Source organism: Delphinus delphis, chromosome 12 (assembly GCF_949987515.2).
Source record: "Delphinus delphis chromosome 12, mDelDel1.2, whole genome shotgun sequence".
In the NCBI taxonomy this organism is placed as follows: domain Eukaryota; kingdom Metazoa; phylum Chordata; class Mammalia; order Artiodactyla; family Delphinidae; genus Delphinus; species Delphinus delphis.
Window position 1 is genome coordinate 7,286,897 of NC_082694.2, and position 22,581 is coordinate 7,309,477.

The following is a 22,581-nucleotide window of genomic DNA, read 5'->3' on the forward strand; positions in this document are numbered from 1 at the left end:
TTGATAGTATTTTTTAATTCTTCTATATCTTTACTGAATTTCTATATACCAGCTCTATTACTGAGAAAGGCATATTAAATTCTTGTCACAGTTCTTTAGGTTGTGCTTTATGTATTTCGAAGCCCTGTTGTTAGGTATATACACATATAGAATTGTTATGTGTTCTTAGTAAACTGACTCTTTATCATTATGTAATATCACTCTTTATTCCTGGCAATTTTCTTTGCTATGAAGTATACTTTATTTTATAGTATTTTATTGCCACTCTGGCTTTCTTTTAATTAATTTATGTGGTATATCATTTTCCATAGTTTTACTTTTAACCTATCTATATCATCATATATAAAGTGAATGTCACGTCATTTTAAAAAATCCATTCTGAAGATCTGTCTTTTAGTTGGCATGTTTAGGCCATTGCATTTAATGTAATTATTTATATGTTTGGATTTAGGTATACCATCTGTTTCCTGTTTTTTCACTTTTTGTTTGTTCACTTGTTTTTTTGTTGTTCCTGTTTCTCCTTTCCTGCCTTCTTTTGGGTTTATTCCATTTTAATTTATCTAACCCATGCAGCTACAGTCAATTAATCTTTGACAAAGGAGGCAAGAATATACAATGGGAAAAAACATTCTCTTCAGCAAGTAGTGCTGGGAAAGTTGGACCGCCGCTTGTAAATCAATGAAGTTAGAACAAACCCTCACACCATACACAAAAATAAACTCAAAATGGCTTAATGACTTAAACATAAAACATGACACCATAAAACTCCTAGAAGAGATCATAGGCAAAACATTCTCTGACATAAATCATGCTTATGATTTCTTAGGTCAGTCTCCCAAGACAATAGAAATAAAAACAAAAACAAATGGAACCTAATGAAACTTACAAGTTTTTGCACAGCAAAGGAAACCATAAGTAAGATGCAAAGATAACCTACAGAATGGGAGAAAATATTTGCAAATTATGCAACTGACAAGGGCTTAACTTCCAAAATATACAAACAGCTCATACAACTCAACAACAAAAAAAACAAACAACCCAATCAAAAAATAGGCAGAAGACCTAAATAGACATTTCTCCAAAGAAGAAATACAGGTGGCCAATAGGCACATGAAAAGATGCTCAACATCACTAATTATTAGAGAAATGCAAATCAAAGCTACAAGGGACCACCTCATACCAGTCAGAATGGCCATCATCAAAAAGTCTACAAATAACAAATACTGGAGAAGGTGTGGAGTAAAGGGAACCCTCCTACACTGTTGGTGGGAATATAAGTTGGTGCAGCCACTGTGGAAAACAATATGGGGGTTCCTCAGAAAACTAAAAATAGAATTACCATATGATCTAGTAATCCCACTCCTGGGCATATAACCAGACAAAACTACAATTCAAAATGATACATGTACCCCTATGTTCATAGCAGCACTATTCACAATAGCCAAGACATGGAAACAACCTAAATGTCCACTGACAGATGAATGGTTAAAGAAGATGTGGTACATATACACAGTGGAATACTACTCAGCCATAAAAAAGAATGAACTAATGCCATTTGCAGCAACACGGATACAATTAGAGATTATCATATTAAGTGAAGCAAGTCAGACAAAGACAAATACCATATGATACCACTTATATGGGAAATCTAAAATATGACACAAATGAACCCATCTATGAAACAGAAACAAACTCCTAGACACAGAGAACAGAGTGGTGGTTGCCAAGGGGGAAGGTGTTGGGGGAGGGACGGTTGGGGTGAGCAGATGTAAGCTTTTATATATATGATGGATAAACAACAAGGTCCTACTGTGTAGCACAGGCAACTATATACAATATCCTATGATACACCATAATGGAAAAGAATATTAAAAAAAGGAATGTATATATATATGTATAAATGAGTCACTTTGCTGTACAGCAGTAATTAACACAACACTGTAAATCAACTATACCTCAATTAAAAAAATAAATATCTACTGTGTTTTTATTTACTATATTTCTTTGCATAGTTTTTAGTAATTAAGGATTATAATAGAAAAACATCTTTTCAGGGCCCACTTAGAATATTTTGCCATTTCAAGTGGAATGTGGAAACTTTACTCGGAATAATTCCCTTTACCCTCCCCGTCTTTATATTGCAGTTACGTTACATACGCTGAATCAGATCTACACGTGCTGAATCAGATCTACACGCGCTGAATCAGATGTACACGCGCTGAATCAGATCTACAGGTGATGAATCAGATCTACATACGCTGAATCAGATCAGATTACTTTTTTCCCCAAATGTCAGACTATCTATTAATATTATATTAGGCAGATATTTACCATTTCTGTTACTCTTCCTATTTCATATCCCATGTTTCCATCTGGTATCATTGCCTTTCTGTTAAAAAAGAAATCCTTTAGCAATTCTTTCAGAGCAGGTCTCTTGATAAGAAGCTTTTTTAGGTTTCCAGCATTTGAGAATATCTTCATTTACCTTCATTTCTGAAGGATATTTTCACTGGATATATAATTCCGGGCTAATGGTTCTTTTCTTTTGACATTTAAAAAATATCCTGCCGCTACTAGATGAGAAACCCATGGTGCGATGGAGGAGCTTCAAGATGGCGGAAGAGTAAGACGCGGAGATCACCCTCCTCCCCACAAATACACCAGAAATACATCTACACGTGGAACAACTCCTACAGAACACCTACTGAACGCTGGCAGAAGACCTCAGACCTCCCAAAAGGCAAGAAACTCCCCACGTACCTGGGTAGGGCAAAAGAAACAAGAATAAACAGAGACAATAGATAGAGACAGGACCTGCACCAGTGGGAGGGAGCTGTGAAGGAGGTAAGGTTTCCACACACTAGGAAGCCCCTTCGCGGGCGGAGACTGCGGGAGGCGGAGGCGGGAGCTTCCGAGCCGCGGAGGAGAGCGCATCAACAGCGGTGCGGGGGGCAAAGCGGAGAGATTCCCGCACAGAGGATCGGTGCCGATCGGCACTCACCAGCCCGAGAGGCTTGTCTGCTCACCCGCCGGGGCGGGCGGGTCTGCGAGCTGAGGCTCGGGCTTCAGTCGGAGCGCAGGGAGAGGACTGGGGTTGGCGGCGTGAACACAGCCTGCAGGGGGTTAGTGCATCATGGGTATACGGGAGGGAGTCCGGGGAAAAGTCTGGACCTGCCAAAGAGGCAAGAGACTTTTTCTTCCCTCTTTGTTTCCTGGTGCGCGAGGAGAGGGGATTAAGAACGCTGCTTAAAGGAGCTCCAGAGACAGGCGCGAGCCGCAGCTAACAGCGCGGACCCCAGAGACGGGCATGAGACGCTAAGGCTGCTGCTGCCGCCACCAAGGGGCCTGTGTGCGAGCACAGGTCACTCTCCACACCCCTCTTCCGGGGAGCCTGTGCAGCCCGCCACTGCCAGGGTCCCGGGATCCAGGGACAACTTCCCTGGGAGAACGCACGGCGCGCCTCAGGCTGGTGCAACGTCACGTTGGCCTCTGCCGCCGCAGGCTTGCCCGGCACTCCGCGTCCCTCCCTCCCCCTGGCCTGAGTGAGCCAGAGCCCCCGAATCAGCGGCTCCTTTAAGCCCGTCCTGTCTGAGCGAAAACCAGACGCCCTCCGCTGACCTACACGCAGAGGCGGGGCCCAATCCAAAGCTGAACCCTGGGAGCTGTGCGAACAGAGAAGAGAAAGGGAAATCTCTCCCAGCAGCCTCAGGAGCAGCAGATTAAATCTCCACAATTAACTTCATGTACCCAGCATCTCTGGAATACATGAATAGACAACGAATCATCCCAAATTGAGGAGATGGACTTTGGGAGCAACGATATATATACATTTTCCTCTTTTTGTGAGTGTGTATGTGTACGCTTCTGTGTGAGATTCTGTCTCTATAGCTTTGCTTTTACCATTTGTCCTAGGGTTCTGTCTGTCCGTTTTTATTCTTTTACTTAAAAAATTTTTTTTCTTAATAACTATTTTTTATTTTAATAACTTCATTTTATTTTACTTTATCTTCTTCTTTCTTTCTTTTTTTTCTCCCTTTTATTATGAGCCGTGTGGAGGACAGGTTCTTGCTGCTCCAGCCAGGCATCAGGACTGTCACTGAGGTGGGAGAGCCAAGTTCAGGGCACTGGTCCACCAGAGACCACCAAGCCCCATATAATATCAAATGGTGAAAATCTCCCAGAGATCTCCATCTGAACGCCAAAACCCAGCTCCACTCACCAACCAGCAAGCTACAGTGCAGGACACCCTATGCCAAACAACTAACAAGACAGGAACACAACCCCACCCATTAGCAGAGAGGCTGCCTAAAATCATAGTAAGGCCACAGACACCCCAAAACACACCACCAGACGTGGACCTGCCCACCAGAAAGACAAGATCCAGCCTCATCCACCAGAATATAGGCACCAGTCTCCTCCACCAGGAAGCCTATACAACCCACTGAACCAACCTTAGCCACTGGGGACAGACACCAAAAACAACGGAAGCTACAAACCTGCAGCCTGCGAAAAGGAGACCCCAAACACAGTAAGATAAGCAAAATGAGAAGACAGAGAAACACACAGCAGATGAAGGAGCAAAGTAAAAACCCACCAGACCTAACAAATGAAGAGGAAATAGGCAGTCTACCTGAAAAAGAATTCAGAGTAATGACAGTAAAGATGATCCAAAATCTTGGAAATAGAATGGAGAAAATACAAGAAACATTTAACAAGGACCTAGAAGAACTAAAGAGCAAGCAAACAGTGATGAACAACACAATAAATGAAATTAAAAATTCTCTAAAAGGGATCAATAGCAGAATAACTGAGGCAGAAGAACGGATAAGTGACCTGGAAGATAAAATAGTGGAAATAACTACTGCAGAGCAGAATAAAGAAAAAAGAATGAAAAGAATTGAGGACAGTCTCAGAGACCTCTGGGACAACATTAAATGCACCAACATTCGAATTATAGGGGTCCCAGAAGAAGAAGAGAAAAAGAAAGGGACTGAGAAAATATTTGAAGAGATTATAGTTGAAAACTTCCCTAATATGGAAAAGGAAATAGTTAATCAACTCCAGGAAACACAGAGAGTCCCATACAGGATAAATCCAAGAAGAAACATGCCAACACACATATTAATCAAACTATCAAAAATTAAATACAAAGAATATTAAAAGCAGCAAGGGAAAACCAACAAATAACACATAAGGGAATCCCCATAAGGTTAACAGCTGATCTTTCAGCAGAAACTCTGCAAGCCAGAAGGGACTGGCAGGACAAATTTAAAGTGATGAAGGGGAAAAACCTACAACCAAGATTACTCTACCCAGCAAGGATCTCATTCAGATTTGACAGAGAAATTAAAAGCTTTACAGACAAGCAAAAGCTAAGAGCATTCAGCACCACCAAACCAGCTTTACAACACATGCTAAAGGAACTTCTCTAAGTGGGAAACACAAGAGAAGAAAAGGACCTACAAAAACAAACCCAAGGGCTTCCCTGGTGGTGCAGTGGTTGAGAGTCCGCCTGCTGATGCACGGGACACGGGTTCGTGCCCTGGTCCAGGAAGATCCCACATGCCGCGGAGCGGCTAGGCCCGTGAGCCATGGCCGCTAAGCCTGCGCGTCTGGAACCTGTGCTCCGCAACGGGGGAGGCCACAACAGTGAGAGGCCCACGTACCGCAAAAAACAAACAAACAAACAAACCGAAAACGATTAAGAAAATGGTCATAGAAACATACATATCGATAATTACCTTAAACGTGTTTGGATTAAATGCTCCCACCAAAAGACACAGACTAGCTGAATGGATAGAAAAACAAGACCCACATATATGCTGTCTACAAGAGACCCACTTCAGATCTAGGGACACATACAAACTGAAAGTAAGGGGATGGAAAAAGATATTCCATGCAAATGGAAATCAAAAGAGAGCTGAAGTAGCAATTCTCATATCAGACAAAATAGACTTTAAAACAAAGACTATTACAAGAGACAAAGAAGGACACTACCTAATGATCAAGGGATCAATACAAGAAGAAGACATAACAATTGTAAATATTTATGCACCCAACATAGAAGCACCTCAATACATAAGGCAAATACTAACAGCCATAAAAGGGGAAATTGACAGTAACACAATCATAGTATGGGACTTTAACACCCCACTTTCACCAATGGACAGATCATCCAAAATGAAAATAAATAAGAAAATACAAGCTTTAAAGGTTACATTAAACAAGATGGACTTAACTGATATTTATAGGACATTCCATCCAAAAACAACAGAGTACACGTTCTTCTCAAGTGCTCATGGAACATTCTCCAGGATAGATCATATCTTGGGTCACAAATCAAGCCTTGGTAAATTTAAGAAAATTGAAATCGTATCAAGTATCTTTTCCAACCATAACACTATGAGACTAGATATCAATTACAGGAAAAAATCGGTAAGAAATACAAACACACAGAGGCTAAACAATACACTACTTAATAACCAAGAGATCACTGAACACATCAAAGACGAAATAAAAGAATACCTAGAAACAAATGACAATGAAAACACGATGATCCAAAACCTATGGGATGCAGGAAAAGCAGTTCTAAGAGGGAAGTTTATAGCAATACAATCCTAACTTAACAGGAAACATCTCGAATAAACAACCTAAACTTGCACCTGAAGCAATTAGAGAAAGAAGAACAAAAAAACCCCAACGTTAGCAGAAGGAAAGAAATCATAAAAATCAGATCAGTAATAAATGAAAAAGAAATGAAAGAAACGATAGCAAAGATCAGTAAAACTAAAAGCTGGTTCTTTGAGAAGATAAACAAAATTGATAAACCATTAGCCAGACTCATCAAGAAAAAAGGGAGAAGACTCAATAGAATTAGAAATGAAAAAGGAGAAGTAACAACTGACACTGCAGAAATACAAAGGATCATGAGAGATTACTACAAGCAACTATATGCCACTAAAATGGACAATCTGGAAGAAATGGACAAATTCTTAGAAATGCACAACCTTCTGAGACTGAACCAGGAAGAAACAGAAAATATGAACAGACCAATCACAAGCACTGAAATTGAAACTGTGATTAAAAATCTTCCAACAGGGCTTCCCTGGTGGCGCAGTGGTTGAGAGTCCGCCTGCCGATGCAGGGGACATGGGTTCATGCCCCGGTCCTGGAAGATCCCACATGCCGTGGCGCGGCTGGGCCTGTGAGCCATGGTCGCTGAGCCTGCGCGTCCAGAGCCTGTGCCCCGCAACGGGAGAGGCCACAACAGTGAGAGGCCCGCGTACCGCGAAAAAAAAATCTTCCAACAAACAAAAGCCTAGGACCACATGACTTCACAGGTGAATTCTATCAAACATTTAGAGAAGAGCTAACACCTATCCTTCTCAAACTCTTCCAAAATATAGCAGAGGGAGGAACACTCCCAAACTCATTCTACGAGGCCACCATCACCCTGATACCAAAATCAGGCAAAGATGTCACAAAAAAAACTACAGGCTAATATCACTGATGAACATAAATTTAAAAATCCTCAACAAAATACTAGCAAACAGAATCCAACAGCACATTAAAAGGATCATACACTATGATCAAGTGGGGTTTATCCCAGGGATGCAAGGAGTCTTCAATATATGCAAATCAATCAACGTGACACACTATATTATCAAACTGAAAGAGAAAAACCATACGATCCTCTCAATAAATGCAGAGAAAGCATTCGACAAAATTCAGCACCCATTTATGATAAAAACCCTCCAGAAAGTAGGCATAGAGGGAACTTTCCTCAACATAATAAAGGCCATATATGACAAACCCACAGCCAACATTGTCCTCAATGGTGAAAAACTGAAACCACTAACATCAGGAACAAGATAAGGTTGCCCACTCTCACCACTCTTATTCAACATAGTTTTGGAAGTTTTAGCCACAGCAATCAGAGAAGAAAAAGAAATAAAAGGAATCCAAACTGGAAAAGAAGAAGTAAAGCTGTCACTGTTTGCAGATGACATGATACTCTACATAGAGAATCCTAAACATGCTACCAGAAAACTACTAGAGCTAAACAATGAATTTGGTAAAGTAGCAGGATACAAAATTAATGCACAGAAATCTCGTGCATTCCTATACACTAATGATGAAAACTCTGAAAGAGAAATTAAGGAAACGCTCCCATTTACCATTGCAACAAAAAGAATAAAATACCTAGGAATAAACCTACCTAGGGAGACAAAAGAACTGTATGCAGAAAACTGTAAGACACTGATGAAAGAAACTAAAGATGATACCAACAGATGGAGAGATATACCATGTTCTTGGATTGGAAGAATCAATATTGTGAAAATGACTATACTACCGAAAAAAATCTACATATTCAATGCAATCCCTATCAAACTACCAATGGCATTTTTCACAGAACTAGAACAAAACATTTCACAATTTGTATGGAAACACAAAAGACCCCGAATAGCCAAAGCAGTCTTGAGGGGAAAAAAATGGAGCTGGAGGAATCAGACTCCCTGACTTCAGACTATACTACAAAGCTACAGTCATCAAGACAATATAGTACTGGCATAAAAACAGAAACACAGATCAATGGAACAAGATAGAAAGCCCAGAGACAAACCCACGCACCTATGGTCAACTAATCTATGACAAAGGAGGCAAGCGTACACAATGGAGAAAAGACAGTCTCTTCAATAAGTGGTGCTGGGAAAACTGGACAGCTACATGTAAAAGAATGAAATTACAACACTCCCTAACACCATACACAAAAATAAACTGAAAATGGATTCGAGACCTCAATGTAAGACCGGACACTATAAAACTCTTAGAGGAAAACATAGGAAGAACACTCTGTGACGTAAATCATAGCAAGATCTTGTTTGATCCACCTCCTAGAGTAATGGAAATAAAAACAAAAATAAACAAATGGGACCTAATGAAACTTCAAAGCTTTTGCACAGCGAAGGAAACCATAAACAAGACGAAAAGACAACCCTCAGAATGGGAGAAAATATTTGCAAATGAATTAACAAAGGATTAATCTCCAAAATATATAAACAGCTCAATATTAAAGAAACTAACAACCCAATCCAAAAATGGGCAGAAAACTTAAACAGACATTTTTCTAAGGAAGACATACAGATGGCCAAGAAGCACATGAAAAGCTGCTCAACATCACTAATATTAGAGAAATGAAAATCAAAACTACAGTGAAGTATTACCTCACACCAGCTAGAATGGGCATCATAAGAAAATCTACGAACAACAAATGCTGGAGAGGGTGTGGAGAAAAGGGAACCCACTTGCACTGTTGGTGGGAATGTAGAATGAGACAGCCACTATGGAGAACAGTATGGAGGTTCCTTAAAAAACTAAAAATAGAATTACCACATGATCCAGCAATCCCACTACTGGGCATATACCCAGAGAAAACCATAATTCAAAAAGACACATGCACCCTAATGTTCATGGCAGCACTATTTACAGTAGCCAGGTCATGGAAGCAACCTAAATGCCCATGGACAGACGAATGGATAAAGAAGTTGTGGTACATATATACAATGGAATATTACTCAGCCATAAAAAGGAATGAAACTGGGCTTCCCTGGTGGCGCAGTGGTTGAGAGTCCGCCTGCCAATGCAGGGGACACGGGTTCGTGCCCCAGTCCAGGAAGATCCCACATGCTGCGGAGCGGCTGGGCCCGTGAGCCATGGCCGCTGAGCCTGCGCGTCTGGAGTCTGTGTGCCACAACGGGAGAGGCCACAACAGTGAGAGGCCCGCGTACCGCAGAAACAAACACACACACACACACACACACAAAAAGGAACGAAATTGAGTCATTTGTTGAGACATGGATGGGTCTAGAGACTGTCATACAGAGTAAAGTAAGTCAGAAAGAGAAAAACAAATATCGTATATTAACGCATGTATGTGGAACCTAGAAAGATGGTACAGATGAACCGGTTTGCAGGGCAGAAGTTGAGACACAGATGTAGAGAACAAACGTATGGACACCAAGGGGGGAAAGCCGTCAGGGAATGGGGATGGTGGTGTGCTGAATTGGGTGATTGGGATTGACATGTATACACTAATGTGTATAAAACTGATGACTAATAAGAACCTGCTGTATAAAAAAAATAAATAAAATTTAAAAAAATAAAAAAAATGAATATTCCTGTTATGTAAATTGGTGCAGCCACTACGGAAAACAGTATGGAAGTTACTCAGAAAGCTGAAAATAGAGTTACCATATGATCCACCAATCCCACTCCTGGGCATATATCCAGACAAAACTATAATTCAAAATGATACATGCACCCCTATGTTCACAGCAGCAGTATTCACAATAGCCAAGAAATGGAAACAACTTAAGTGTCCATCAACAGATGAAAGGATAAAGAAGATGTGGTACCTATACAATGGAATATTACTCAGCTATAAAAAGAATGAAATAATGCCATTTGCAGCAACACAGATGGACCTAGAGATTATCATACTAAGTGAAGTAAATCAGAAAGAGAAAGACAAATACCATATGATATCACTTAGATGTGGAATCTAAAATATGACACAAATGAACTTATCTGTGAAACAGAAAGAGACTCAGAGACAGAGAACAGACTGGTGGTTGCCAAGGAGGATGGGGGTTGGGGGAGGGATGGAGTGGGAGTTTGGGGTTAGCAAATGCCAACTATTATTATATATAGAATGGATGAACAACAAGGTCCTACACAGGGAACTATGTTCAATATCTGGTGATAAACCATAATGGAAAAGAATATGAAAAAGAATGTATATACACATATAAGTGAGTCACTTTACTACACAGCAGAAATTAACACAACACTGTAAATCAACTAGACTTCAATAAATTTTAAAAAGAGTGTTCCTGTTAGAATTTGATGGAAATGTAGAAACACATGATGGGAAGTGTGTCAAAACATTAACAGTGTCTGTATCTCTAGGTGGTATGATTATAAATCAACTTTGTTTACTTCTTCAAACATTTCAGTATTTTTCTTTTTTTTTTTTATAAATTTATTTATTTATTTTGGGCTGTGTTGGGTCTTTGTTGCTGTGCGCGGGCTTTCTCTAGTTGTGTCGAGTGGGGGCTACTCTTCATTGTGGTGCGTGGGCTTCTCGTTGTGGTGGCTTCTCTTGTTGCAGAGCACGGGCTCTAGGCACGTGTGCTTCAGTAGCTGTGGCACGCGGGCTCAGTAGTTGCGGCTCGTGGGCTCTAGAGAGCAGGCTCAGTAGTTGTGGCGCACGGGCTTAGTTGCTTCGCGGCATTTGGGATCTTCCCGGACCAGGGCTTGAACCCGTGTCTCCTGCATTGGTAGGTGGATTCTCAGCCACTGTGCCACCAGGGAAGTCCCAACATTTCAGTATTTTTCAAGTGTTGTTTTGGTATTGTTTATGTATAAGAAAACATACCCCAAATGATGGGAATAAAATTGACATGCCTACTGCGTAAGACAGTATTGGGCTAAGGGTCTTCCATGGAAAATCATGAAGAAATATTTGGAGAAAGGGGAAGAACTGTAGACAGAGAAGTTTGTTTTGTTGTTACTATTTTTTAACATTTTTTCCAGATAATTTTTTTTTCAATGCAGCGTGACATAAAATGGAACGAAGTTTGCTATGCTTATGTGCTAATCGCAGCCGGAGTACCTATCACGTGCTAAGAAGCCCTGAAACTTTCCAAAAGGGAGAAACAGTAAACAGCATGTGGCTCAAACGTGTTTTTGCGGGCACTTCCTGGGATTAAAATTTCCTAGAATACATTTTGGGAAACTCTCGCATAAAGCAAGGTCCATTTAAGGTCCGGCTCACCCCTCCTCATTTCCATAACCACGCAGCATCCCTGCACACCAAGGCAGCGGGGTTTGCGGGCACCGCGGAGCCCAGGAGCCTTCAGCAACTTGGTTCAAGAAGAGAACATCGGGGCTTCCCTGGTGGCGCAGTGGTTGGGGGTCCGCCTGCTGATGCAGGGGACACGGGTTCGTGCCCCGGTCCGGGAGGATCCCACGTGCCGCAGAGCGGCTGGGCCCGTGAGCCGTGGCCGCTGAGCCTGCGCGTCCGGAGCCTGTGCTCCGCAATGGGAGAGGCCACAGCAGTGAGAGGCCCGCGTACCGCAGAAAACGGAAAAAGAAGAGAACATCAGAAGAAAAAAAAAAAGAGAGAGAGAGAGAGAACGTCATCTGTATGGGAGGTGGGGAGGGGAAGTCACCCCACAGGGATCAAGGTGGGTCAGGCTGGTGCCACTCTCATCTCAGAAAAATCCGGCAACTCAGTCTGTTTTCTACTGCGCAGCCCCGACTAAGCATTTGGGGCATAAATGAGCTGCACTGAGCCTGTTCTCTTGTGAGATGTAACGGGGACATCTTGACTCTTAGCCAGAGTTATCAGAAAATGTTGAGGCTTAAATGCGAAGCTGGCCTCATTTCCTAGTGATTCTTACTTAATGTTTACCTGGGGGGAGGATTTCATGGGAACACAATCCTTAGGAACTTGTTACCGAAATTCTAAGAGAAATGTTTAGACTTTTCTGAAGGAAGGCTGCATTTTCAAGATGGTGGACTTCCGAAAATCCTTTTTCAATTTAAAATAGGTTGGGAGAAACCCACACACTTAGGGTCACCTAATCTATGACAAAGGAGGCAAGAATATACAATGGAGAAGAGACAGTGTCTTCAATAAGTGGTGCTGGGAAAACTGGACAGCTACATGTAAAAGAATGAAATTAGAACACACCTTAACACCATACACAAAAATAAACTCAACGTGGATTAAAGACCTAAATGTAAGGCCGATACTATAAAACTTTTAGAGGAAAACATAGGGAGAATACTCTCTGACATACATCACAGCAAGATCTTTTTCAATCCACCGCCTAGAATAATGAAATAAAAACAAAAATAAACAAATGGGACCCAATTAAACTTAAAAGCTTTTGCACAGTGAAGGAAACCATAAACAAAATGAAAAGAAAACCCACAGAATGGGAGAAAATATTTGCAAACGAAGCAACCGACAAGGGATTAATCTCCAAAATATACAAACAGCTCATGCAGCTCAATATCAAAAAAAAAACAAACAACCCAATCAAAAAATGAGCAGAAGATCTAAATAGACATTTCTCCAAAGACAATGGTTAAAAAGCACACGAAAAGATGCTCAACATCACTAATTATTAGAGAAATGCAAATCAAAACTATAATGAGGTATAACCTCACACCAGTCAGAATGGCCATCAACAAAAATTCTACAAACGATAAATGCTGGAGAGGGTGTGGAGAAAAGGGAACCCTCCTACACTGTTGGTGGGAATGTAAACTGGTGCAGCCACTATGGAGAACAGTATGGAGGTTCCTTAAAAAACTGAAAATAGAGCTACCATACGATCCAGCAATTCCACTCCTGGGCACATATCAGGAGAAAACCATAATTCAAAAAGATACATGTACCCCAATGTTCATTGCAGCACTATTTACAATAGGCAGGTCATGGAAGCAACCTAAATGCCCATCAACAGAGGAATGGATAAAGAACATGTGGTACGTATATACAATGGAATATTACACAGCCATAAAAAAGAACGAAATAATGCCATTTGCTGCAACATGGATGGACCTAGAGATTATCCTAGTGAGTGAAGTAAGTCAGACAGAGAAAGACAAATATTATATGATACTGCTTATATGTGGAATCTAAGAAAGGGCTACAAATGAACTTATCTACAAAACCAAAACAGAGTTACAGATGTAGAAAACCAACTTATGGTTACTGGGGGGTAAGCAGGGAAGGGGGGATGGATAAATTGGAAGATTGGGACTGATACATACACACTACTATATATGAAATAGATAACTAATAAGGACCTATTGTATAGCACAGGGAACTCTACTCAATACTCTATAATGGCCTATATGGGAAAAGAATCTAAAAAAAGAGTGGACATATGTATTTTTATAACAGATTCACTTTGCTGTACACCTGAGACAACATTGTAAATCAATTATACCCCAATTTAAAAAAAATTAAGCATTCAGACAAAAAAAATAGACTGGGAGTTTGGGGCTGACATGTACACACTGCTATATTTAAAACAGATAACCAACCCTAACCTACTGTACAGCACAGGGAACTCTGCTCAATATTCTGTAATAACCTAAATGGGAAAAGAACTTGAAAAAGAGTAGATACGGGACTTCCCTGGTGGCACAGTGGTTAAGAATCCGCCTGCCAGTGCAGGGGACACGGGTTCGATCCCTGGTCCGGGAAGATCCCATATGCCATGAAGCAACTAAGCCCATGCGCCACAACTACTGAGCCTGTGCTCTAGAGCCCGTGAGCCCCAACTCTTGAGCCTGCATGCCACAACTACCGATGCCCGAGCGCCTAGAGCCTGTGCTCTGCAACAAGAGAAGCCACCGAAATAAGAAGTCCACGCACCACAACAAAGAATAATCCCCGCTCACTGCAACTAGAGAAAGCCCACGCGCAGCAAGACCCAATGCAGCCCAAAAAAAAAAAAAAAAGAGTAGATACATGTGTATGTAGAACTGAATTACTCTGCTGTACACCTGAAACTAACAGAACATTGTTAATCTACTCCAATATAAAATAAAAATTAGAAAAGTAAAATGTATTGAAATGATTGAAAGGGAGTTAAGGAAATTACCGTTTGCCTTAGATGCCCCCAGGAAGGTGCCAGGTCTCCCCGAGCTGGGACAGTCCCAAGTTTCTAGGCCTACCAGGAAAACATTTCTCCTTCTGACAAGTCTTCTTGTCAACCAAGGGACCCCACTAGGGTGAAAGCCAAGAGCCCCAAACAGAAGGAGGCACCGTTCCCGTCTCTGTTTACTGGGCCACAGTAAGAATTAGCATTCTGCCTGCAAGTACACTGCTACCCTCCCCTTTGCTTTGAATGCAGAGTCACTCATCTGGAAACTACAGGGTAAGAGGAATGACTCGTGTGTCCTGATACCACTATGTTCTCGCAATGCCTGCTGCTGCCTTAGTCACCAAATAAAAGAGACAGAAAGGAGCCTCGAATTTTTTACTGCCGTTTTTTCCCTGTGTGTGGGCTTATGACGATGTACAGAACACCCGGTCAGGAGCCTAAGGAAGAAAAACACAGCAAAATTAGCATGATAGATGGGCTCCAGCTGGGAACAGCTACATGCAATGCCCAGGGCAAGGCTTTTTCACTCCGCACTGAGCCTGCCACAGGGGCATCGGCAAGTGTGCACAGGGCAGAAGTCCTCCAAGTGGGCTACAACCTTCACGGTGCAGGCCGGCCTTTCCTGTTACACCTACATAATTTACAACAGAGAAATAAAACGACGAGGTCAGTCTCCCCTCTTAACCAACTTACTCTCCACGAAAGGACACCCAGCTGAGAAAGCAGGGCCCACAAATTCTGGTCATCCTCCCGGCTCTGCCCAACACACCGCTCGGGTACGTTCTTTCCCCTTTATGCTTGGAGGATGCCCCCAACCCGCCTCAAAGCTCTTGGAGGGCAGGGTAATGCTCCGTATCCCCTTCTGTATCTTCCACTTGCTCACATGCTTCCTTAACCAATCCTGATGCAAGGGTGATGGAATGGCAGCTGTCATTGGTCCACATCAACCAACACCCCAGGAGGGACCGGAAGTAACAACAAGCCTCCCAGTGATGAAGCCTTTCCTTCTGCAATGCCTGCTTCTGCAAAACTGCATGTAGAGACTCTTCCCTGGTGGCGCAGGGGTTAAGAATCCGCCTGCCAATCCAGGGGACACGGGTTTGAGCCCTGGTCCAGGAAGATCCCACATGCTGTGGGGCAGCTAAGCTTGTGTGCCACAACTACTGAGCCTGCGCTCTAGAGCCCACGAGCCACAACTACTGAGGCTGCATGCCACAACTACTGAAGCCCGTGCTCCCCAACAAGAGAAGGCACCGCAATGAGAAACCTGCGCACTACACTGAAGAAGAGACCCCGCTCGCCACAACTAGAGAAAATCCGTGCACAGCAACGAAGACCCAACGCGGCCCCCCCCCGCAAAAATAAATAAATAATTTTTTTAAAAAAACTGAATGTATAAGCTTCTTATTTGTTGTGTTTTAACTCCTCCCTCTTGTCTGAACCATTTCACTGGTGTTGAGACTAAGGATTAGGGTCAAAGAATAATATAATGATCTAGCTTGTGTTTCAGAACCAGCTCTCGCCCTGCAGAGAACTCCAAGCAGCAGCTACTCTTGCCTGACACTCTTGATCCTTATTGACAAAGGCCACAAAAAAGAATGCTATTTTGCCATTTGCAGCAACATGGATGAAGGTCAGAGGTTATCACACTAAGTGAAGTCTGTCATACAAGAAAGACAAACACCATATGATATCACTTATATGTGGCATCTCAAAAATGATATAAATGAACTTATTTACAAAACAGAAACAGACTCACACACAGAAAACAAACTTATGGTCACCAAAGGGGAAGTGGGGGGAGTGATAACCTAGGAATTTGGAATTAACATATACAAACTACTATATATAAGATAGATAAACAGGGGCTTCCCTGGTGGCGCAGTGGTTGAGAGTCCGCCTGCGATGCAGGGGACACGGGTTCGTGCCCCGGTCCGGGAAGATCCCACATGCCGCAGAGCGGCTGGGCCCGTGAGCCATGGCCGCTGAGCCTGCGCGTCCGGAGCCTGTGCTCCGCAATGGGAGAGGCCACAGCAGTGAGAGGCCCACATACCGCAAAAAAAAAAAAAAAAAAAAAGATAAACAACTGGATCTACTGTATAGCACAGGGAATTATACTCAATATCTTGTAATACCTAAAATGGAAAAGAATCTGAAAATGGGAAACAAATCTGAAAAAATATGTATTATGGATATATATGTATGTATAACTGAATCACTTTGCTGTACACCTGAAACTAACACAACATTGGAAATCAACTATACATTGATTTTAAGAAAAGGTGACATGGTTAGCAAACATTTGGTCCTGTCCAAAACATCCATAAGTCATCTGGTCCATAAGATGCTTGGTCCACACCAAAATGTCCTTGAAATTTGGTCCTATCCAAAACTTCCAGGGAGACATCTGGTCCATGCCAAAAGGTCCTTGATATTTTGGTCCTGTCCAAAACCATTTGGCATGGACCAAATATGTTCATGGATGTTTGGGATAGGACCAAATTTCAAGGGCCTTTTGGCGTGGACCAAATATCTTATGGACCAAGTGTCTCATGGACATTCTGGACAGGACCAAATGTCCTGCAAGGGGCAGCACAATTCTAAACTCACCACCCATCCTGCCTCCCTCAGTGAAAATGCACGAGGTTATGGAAATAGACCTTCACTGATAAGAGATAATGTAATTTTAGTTAATGCCAATGAACTGACCATTTAATATTGGATTAAAGGAGGCTCTCATGAAAGACTTTCTTCTTAGCATTCAGTTCTATCAAGAAATGGAATGAGCTGTATTTTACAATACTGCCCAGTTACAGAAGCTTGCTTTCTTTGGAAAGTGATGATTCTTCCAATGCTTTCTGTCCCTACCCCTTGGGCACGTGGGTGAATCATGTTATGAGCAGTTGTCAGGAGCCCAGACTTTAGGAACTGATGCCTGAATGTGAATCCCTGCCTGCCTGTGGGACCCCTCAGCCTCCGGCTTCTCCACTGTAAAATGGGACTAAAAATAACCTCTGTCGAGGTTTAGAGTTAATGCATGTAAAATGCTGCAGACACACAGTGTGTGCCCGGAAGTGTTAGCTTTTCTTATTAGCACTGTGTACCCTGCACTGTGCTAGGGTCTTATACTGAGCTCCATTTAGTTCCTGCAATAACCCTAGGAAGAGCGTGCTACTATTAACACCCCCATTTTACAGAGTAGGAAACTGAGGCTAGGAGAGGATTTTTTTTTAAGCTCGTCTAAGGACGGAAAGTAAAAGTGACAAGAATCAAAGCTGGGACTGTCTGATTCTAAGCCCATGCACTTCCTGCCACACCACACTACTTCCTGGATGACACACACACACACACACACACACACACACACACACACACACACTGCCAAACAGTGTCACATCAGAATTAGAAAAATGTGCTTATGACTGGTAAACTGTGCCTCATTATCTAGGGATCCAAATGTCTCTCAATCAAACTGTTTCTTTTCTGAGTACAAGGACCATGTTTTTACATCTTCCCTAAAGAAAAAGCACATAGTTCTGTACACACAATAGGGCGCTCAATGCTCACTGGATTTACATGGAAATTCACAGCAGAAAGTGGATCCGTGTCCTGGTTTAGAATAGTTGATCAAACAATCCAAATAACCCATGAATTCCCCAAAGCTTTGAAAACCTTGCCTAATATAGCTCATGTGTTCTGGAGACAAGGAGAGATCTGATCTGAAGCTAAATCTCATCAAAAATACCGGGAGAGAAAACAATTCATATCAGACCTCCAGGTGGGATTAGGGGAAGGGCCTCCCACGTTGCTGCTATAAAACCCACAGAGCTAGAGGCTTTGGAAGTGATACAATTTTAGTATTGTCTTTGTCTTGCCCTTGTTTTTTTTCCCCCACGTGTTACGAAGAATACTGCATTATTGCTGCTATTCTGGCGAAGAGATCTGGGTATTCCTAAACATTCTAAAACCCGTCTCCCCACCTGAGGACAAGAGGGGAGTAAGGACCAGCAGCCTCACTGCCCAGTGTCTATGCTGGGAGGTTTCCAAATAGGAGATTTGGTGGCATGGGTGCCCACAGCTCAAAGCAAATGGGGGTGGGAATAAATGGAAAGAAACTGCATACAATTGGATTTCTAAGAATTTTTAGCCAAGATTTTATTGGAATATCTATATTGGATGATCTCTGAGCATGGTAGAGCCTAAACATGCATTTGACCTCTTCCTGATTTTGAAGTAAGCCATGCAGTAAAAAGACAGGACTAAGACTGTGGGCCTGGGGGTGACATTAAAGATGATGATGGCAAAAGCCAAACTGCTATGGACTCAAAGTCACATCAGGACACGCGGTCTGGGCCTGCCAGACAGACCAAATTAGTTCTCATGTGAAGAGATATGTGTGTGGTCCGGAGAATAAGAACAGAGTCCAAGGTTTAGGAAGCCTGTATTTATCTTCCACTTCTGCTACTTGTTAGAGCTTTAGGGTGGTTTGACAAGTTACTTAACCTTATTAGGCCTTAGCTTCCTTAGCTGTAAAATGGGAATAAGGATGATACACACCTCAAAGGAATGTGGAGGAGTTGATATGAGATAATGCATAGAAAAGTACTTAGCCTGGTACCGTGCACCCGAAAGTTATCAGGGCACACAGGGCACGCCCAGTGACCACTGGCCAGCACCACTGACCTTTTCATTATTGCTAATGGAAGTAGCTTATAAATGTGTTAATGGAAAATGTTCTGCATCTTCACATACAGGTAGCGATTAATACTTAAAAAATAAAAAGCTTCTTGGTGTATTTTGTGGCTGTTCCCAAAATAGCCCGCGAGGAGGGCAGGGCAGAAATGATGAGCCTCGTGTTGCAGCTGAGAAGGTGGAAGCTTAGCGAGGTGAGGGGGCTTATTGGAATCCATCAGGTAGGACAGCGCCAGTCAGGAATGCAGCTCAGGCCTCTGCCTCCTGCCCTGTCTCCACAGCGACCTGGCGTGCAACCAAGAGGCGAGATGCCCCCCAGCAGAGAGCTGGAGGCCTGCCAGGGAGAGGCGGCACGAGGACTCCGTTCTAGTCTGGTCTCATCTCATCTATTCATTTGCATGTTGCTTGGATTTTACAGCCCTTGTAGGTGGTGGCCTAAGGGAGCCATGGTCCCCATTGCCAAGTGATGTGCCTGTTAGTTCAGAATAGTCTGGGGAGTTCCTCATATTACTCTTGGTTTACCTTGGTCCTCCAGCTCCAGCAATCCTCACTCCACCCCAACCTGAGTTTGCCTACCCCTCCGGCATTGCCCTGCTCCCTGATGTTCTTAAGGAAGTATTTGGGAAATTAACAACCAACGCACACTTCCCCTGCGCCCCACAGGGGAAGATTCAGGTCTCAGAGGTCTGAGTGGCTGGGGACTTATTGTTCTCATGGCTGCCCCCGCACCAGGTGACGTGGAAGGACAGACACCCCCGGGGCTGCTGAACTGGGCGACTTCTGAGGGCTCCGTCATTCGAAAGTGGAGGATTCTGTAGGTGCCAACCAGGTAGTGGGCTCTGTGAAGGGAGGTGGGCAAACCCTTCAGCCCTGTAGGTGTTTAAGAGGCTGTCAGAGGGCGGAGGGACCTGCCAGCCACAGGCAGTGGCAGGAGGAGAGAGCAAAGAGCTTGGAGGAAGAAGGCTAGTCCTCCGGGCCTGAGTAAAGGCCTTCCTGAGACAGGACATCCCGTGTCGCCATAGGACACCACTGCTGGGCCCGTCCCCACGCAACCTAATGATCCGTGGTCACCTACCCATCACCACCATTCACCTGGGCCCTCCCATGGGCACACCTCTCATTCATCTTTATTACCCCAGAGCCTGGTGTGGTCACTGCCAACTCGGTCTGATCGTACGAGACAGATACCATCCGACTGGCCTCTACCTTCAAAATATCCACTTTATGGGGGACTTCCCTGGCGGTCCAGTAGTTAAGACTCCACACTTCCAATGCAGGGGGCACGGGATCAATCCCTGGTCAGGGAACTAAGATCCCACATGCCCCGCGGTGAGGCCAAAAAATAAAATAAAATAAAACAAAATATCTACTTTATGATTCCACCTCATATACAGTAGGTGTTCAATAAATGTCCAGTGAAGGAATAAGCATGGACGTGGTTCTAACAGCGCTGACATGCCAGCGACCAAGCCAGGCTTTCTGGTCAACCCGACAACAGTGCCAAGCAGCTGGGATAGCTCCATTTTCCGACGAGGAAGCTGAGATACCATATATGGAAGAGCTGAGCCCAGCGAGGATGGTTATTCCATGTTCACTGCGTGCTGATGATTATTCCAATTACTGTCCAGGGCCAACAGCTCCCTGACAGCACATCCAAGATTTAAACCCAGCCTGGCCTGGCTCTAATCAGGCTGCCTCGCCACGCAGTGTCCATCCTGGAAATGCAGTAACTGCAGGCTTCTGAAAGGAGGCCCCCGTCAACAGGGTCACCACATGGACATGTGAAAGCTACAAACCACTTGGCAAGTCCCACACGATCAGTAATTTCTGGGTAAGGAACAAAACTGAGGGAACCGGCTTGAATTTTTTCAGCGGAGCGACGCAGTATTTCAAGGAGCACATGTGCCCCAGCCCCCTGCCTGGCCGTGCTTTCCGCTGTAGAGTGAGCACAAGCGGGGTTCGGACGGCGGACACACGACACAGCCGTGGCGGGGAAGTCGCCCCTCTTACCTCTTTGCCCTGTCTTTCTCATCTTCATCCATTAGATTGTCTCGGCAGTTTTTCCTGCAAAAAAAAAAAAAAGAACAGATGATGACTCTCTGATTCTCGACCTTTCTCACAGGTCTTTCTGGTTGCCATCATTTTGGTCTGATCTAAATCACATGCCTTAATCCACAGGTTCTCAAACTTTCTGGTTCCAGCAACTCTTTGCACCCTCTCAAAAATGACCGAGGACTCTGAAGACCTCTTTTGTATGTGGGTGAAAACTGAGAAATCTTAAATGTACAATATTCCATTAAGCATCAGAGAGATGTCATCAACAGAACTCCAAGAGCTTCTGGAAAAGACCACTGTATACTCAAAAGAGTAAACAGGCAAATGATATGTTAACATTAGGAAAACTGTTTTGACCTCAAGGACCCCCCCTGGGTCCCTAGATCACACTCTGGGAACTGCTTTCCGGACCCAGCTCAACAAAGCATCTGTTTATTTCAAACCTGCAAGCTGCCCGAGACGTTCTAAAGGAGAGCATTTCTTTATCTGTTCATTTAAATACACAAATTCCTCTTATGCAGCCTGGAGGGATCGGGGCCCCCAAAAGTATAACTGCTCCCCTATCTTTAAGGCATGTACACCCCCTAGATAGTCAAGGTACACAGATGTGAAAAAGGAAGTAACAATCCAGGAATGTTCTCACAGCCCCAAACCTCATCACCTGGGCCTCTACTCTCCCAGGCCGCTGGCTCAAAGGCTCTTGGGCCGACTGACCCGGTGTCCCCTGCTACACACAGGCCTGTGGTCCTTCACCCCTCAGAGCCACATCCCTGATTACTCTTCCTTCACACGTTTCCCGGAGTCCCATCTGTCTGGGGGAGGTCCCCCTCCAGCCCCTCCATGCAGAAAGACTTTCAGGGTGTCCCTGGGGCCAGAGTTGGGGGAATTGGAGGCAAAGTGTGGTGGAGATAAGGGTGGGGACCACAGAAGAAATGGATCGCCGTGACCCACACGCTTCTGGTCTCTAAACAGAGGGAGGGCCTGACATCAGAACTCCAGAATCAACACTTTGCAAATGCACTAACCTTTACGCTCAAAATTCCAAGTTCCTGATGACAGTTTTTTTTTTTTTTTTATGAAAATAACTCATTTTATGAAAAGGCCAGTATGAATTTTGTAACAAAAGTAGACAAGGATATTAACA

General features: G+C 43.4%; 1 protein-coding gene across 2 annotated transcripts in view; it reads right to left on the minus strand.

Annotated features, from left to right (window-relative positions):
* NPAS2 (neuronal PAS domain protein 2) overlaps window positions 1-22,581 on the minus strand; it is a 181,588-nt gene that overhangs the window by 80,588 nt on the left and 78,419 nt on the right. For both annotated transcript variants that reach the window (XM_060027269.1, XM_060027268.1), the window contains exon 2: window positions 21,393-21,446. In XM_060027269.1, coding sequence (XP_059883252.1) covers window positions 21,393-21,424 — 32 coding nt within the window. In that variant the 5' untranslated portion in view covers window positions 21,425-21,446. The remainder of the gene's footprint in view (window positions 1-21,392; window positions 21,447-22,581) is intronic.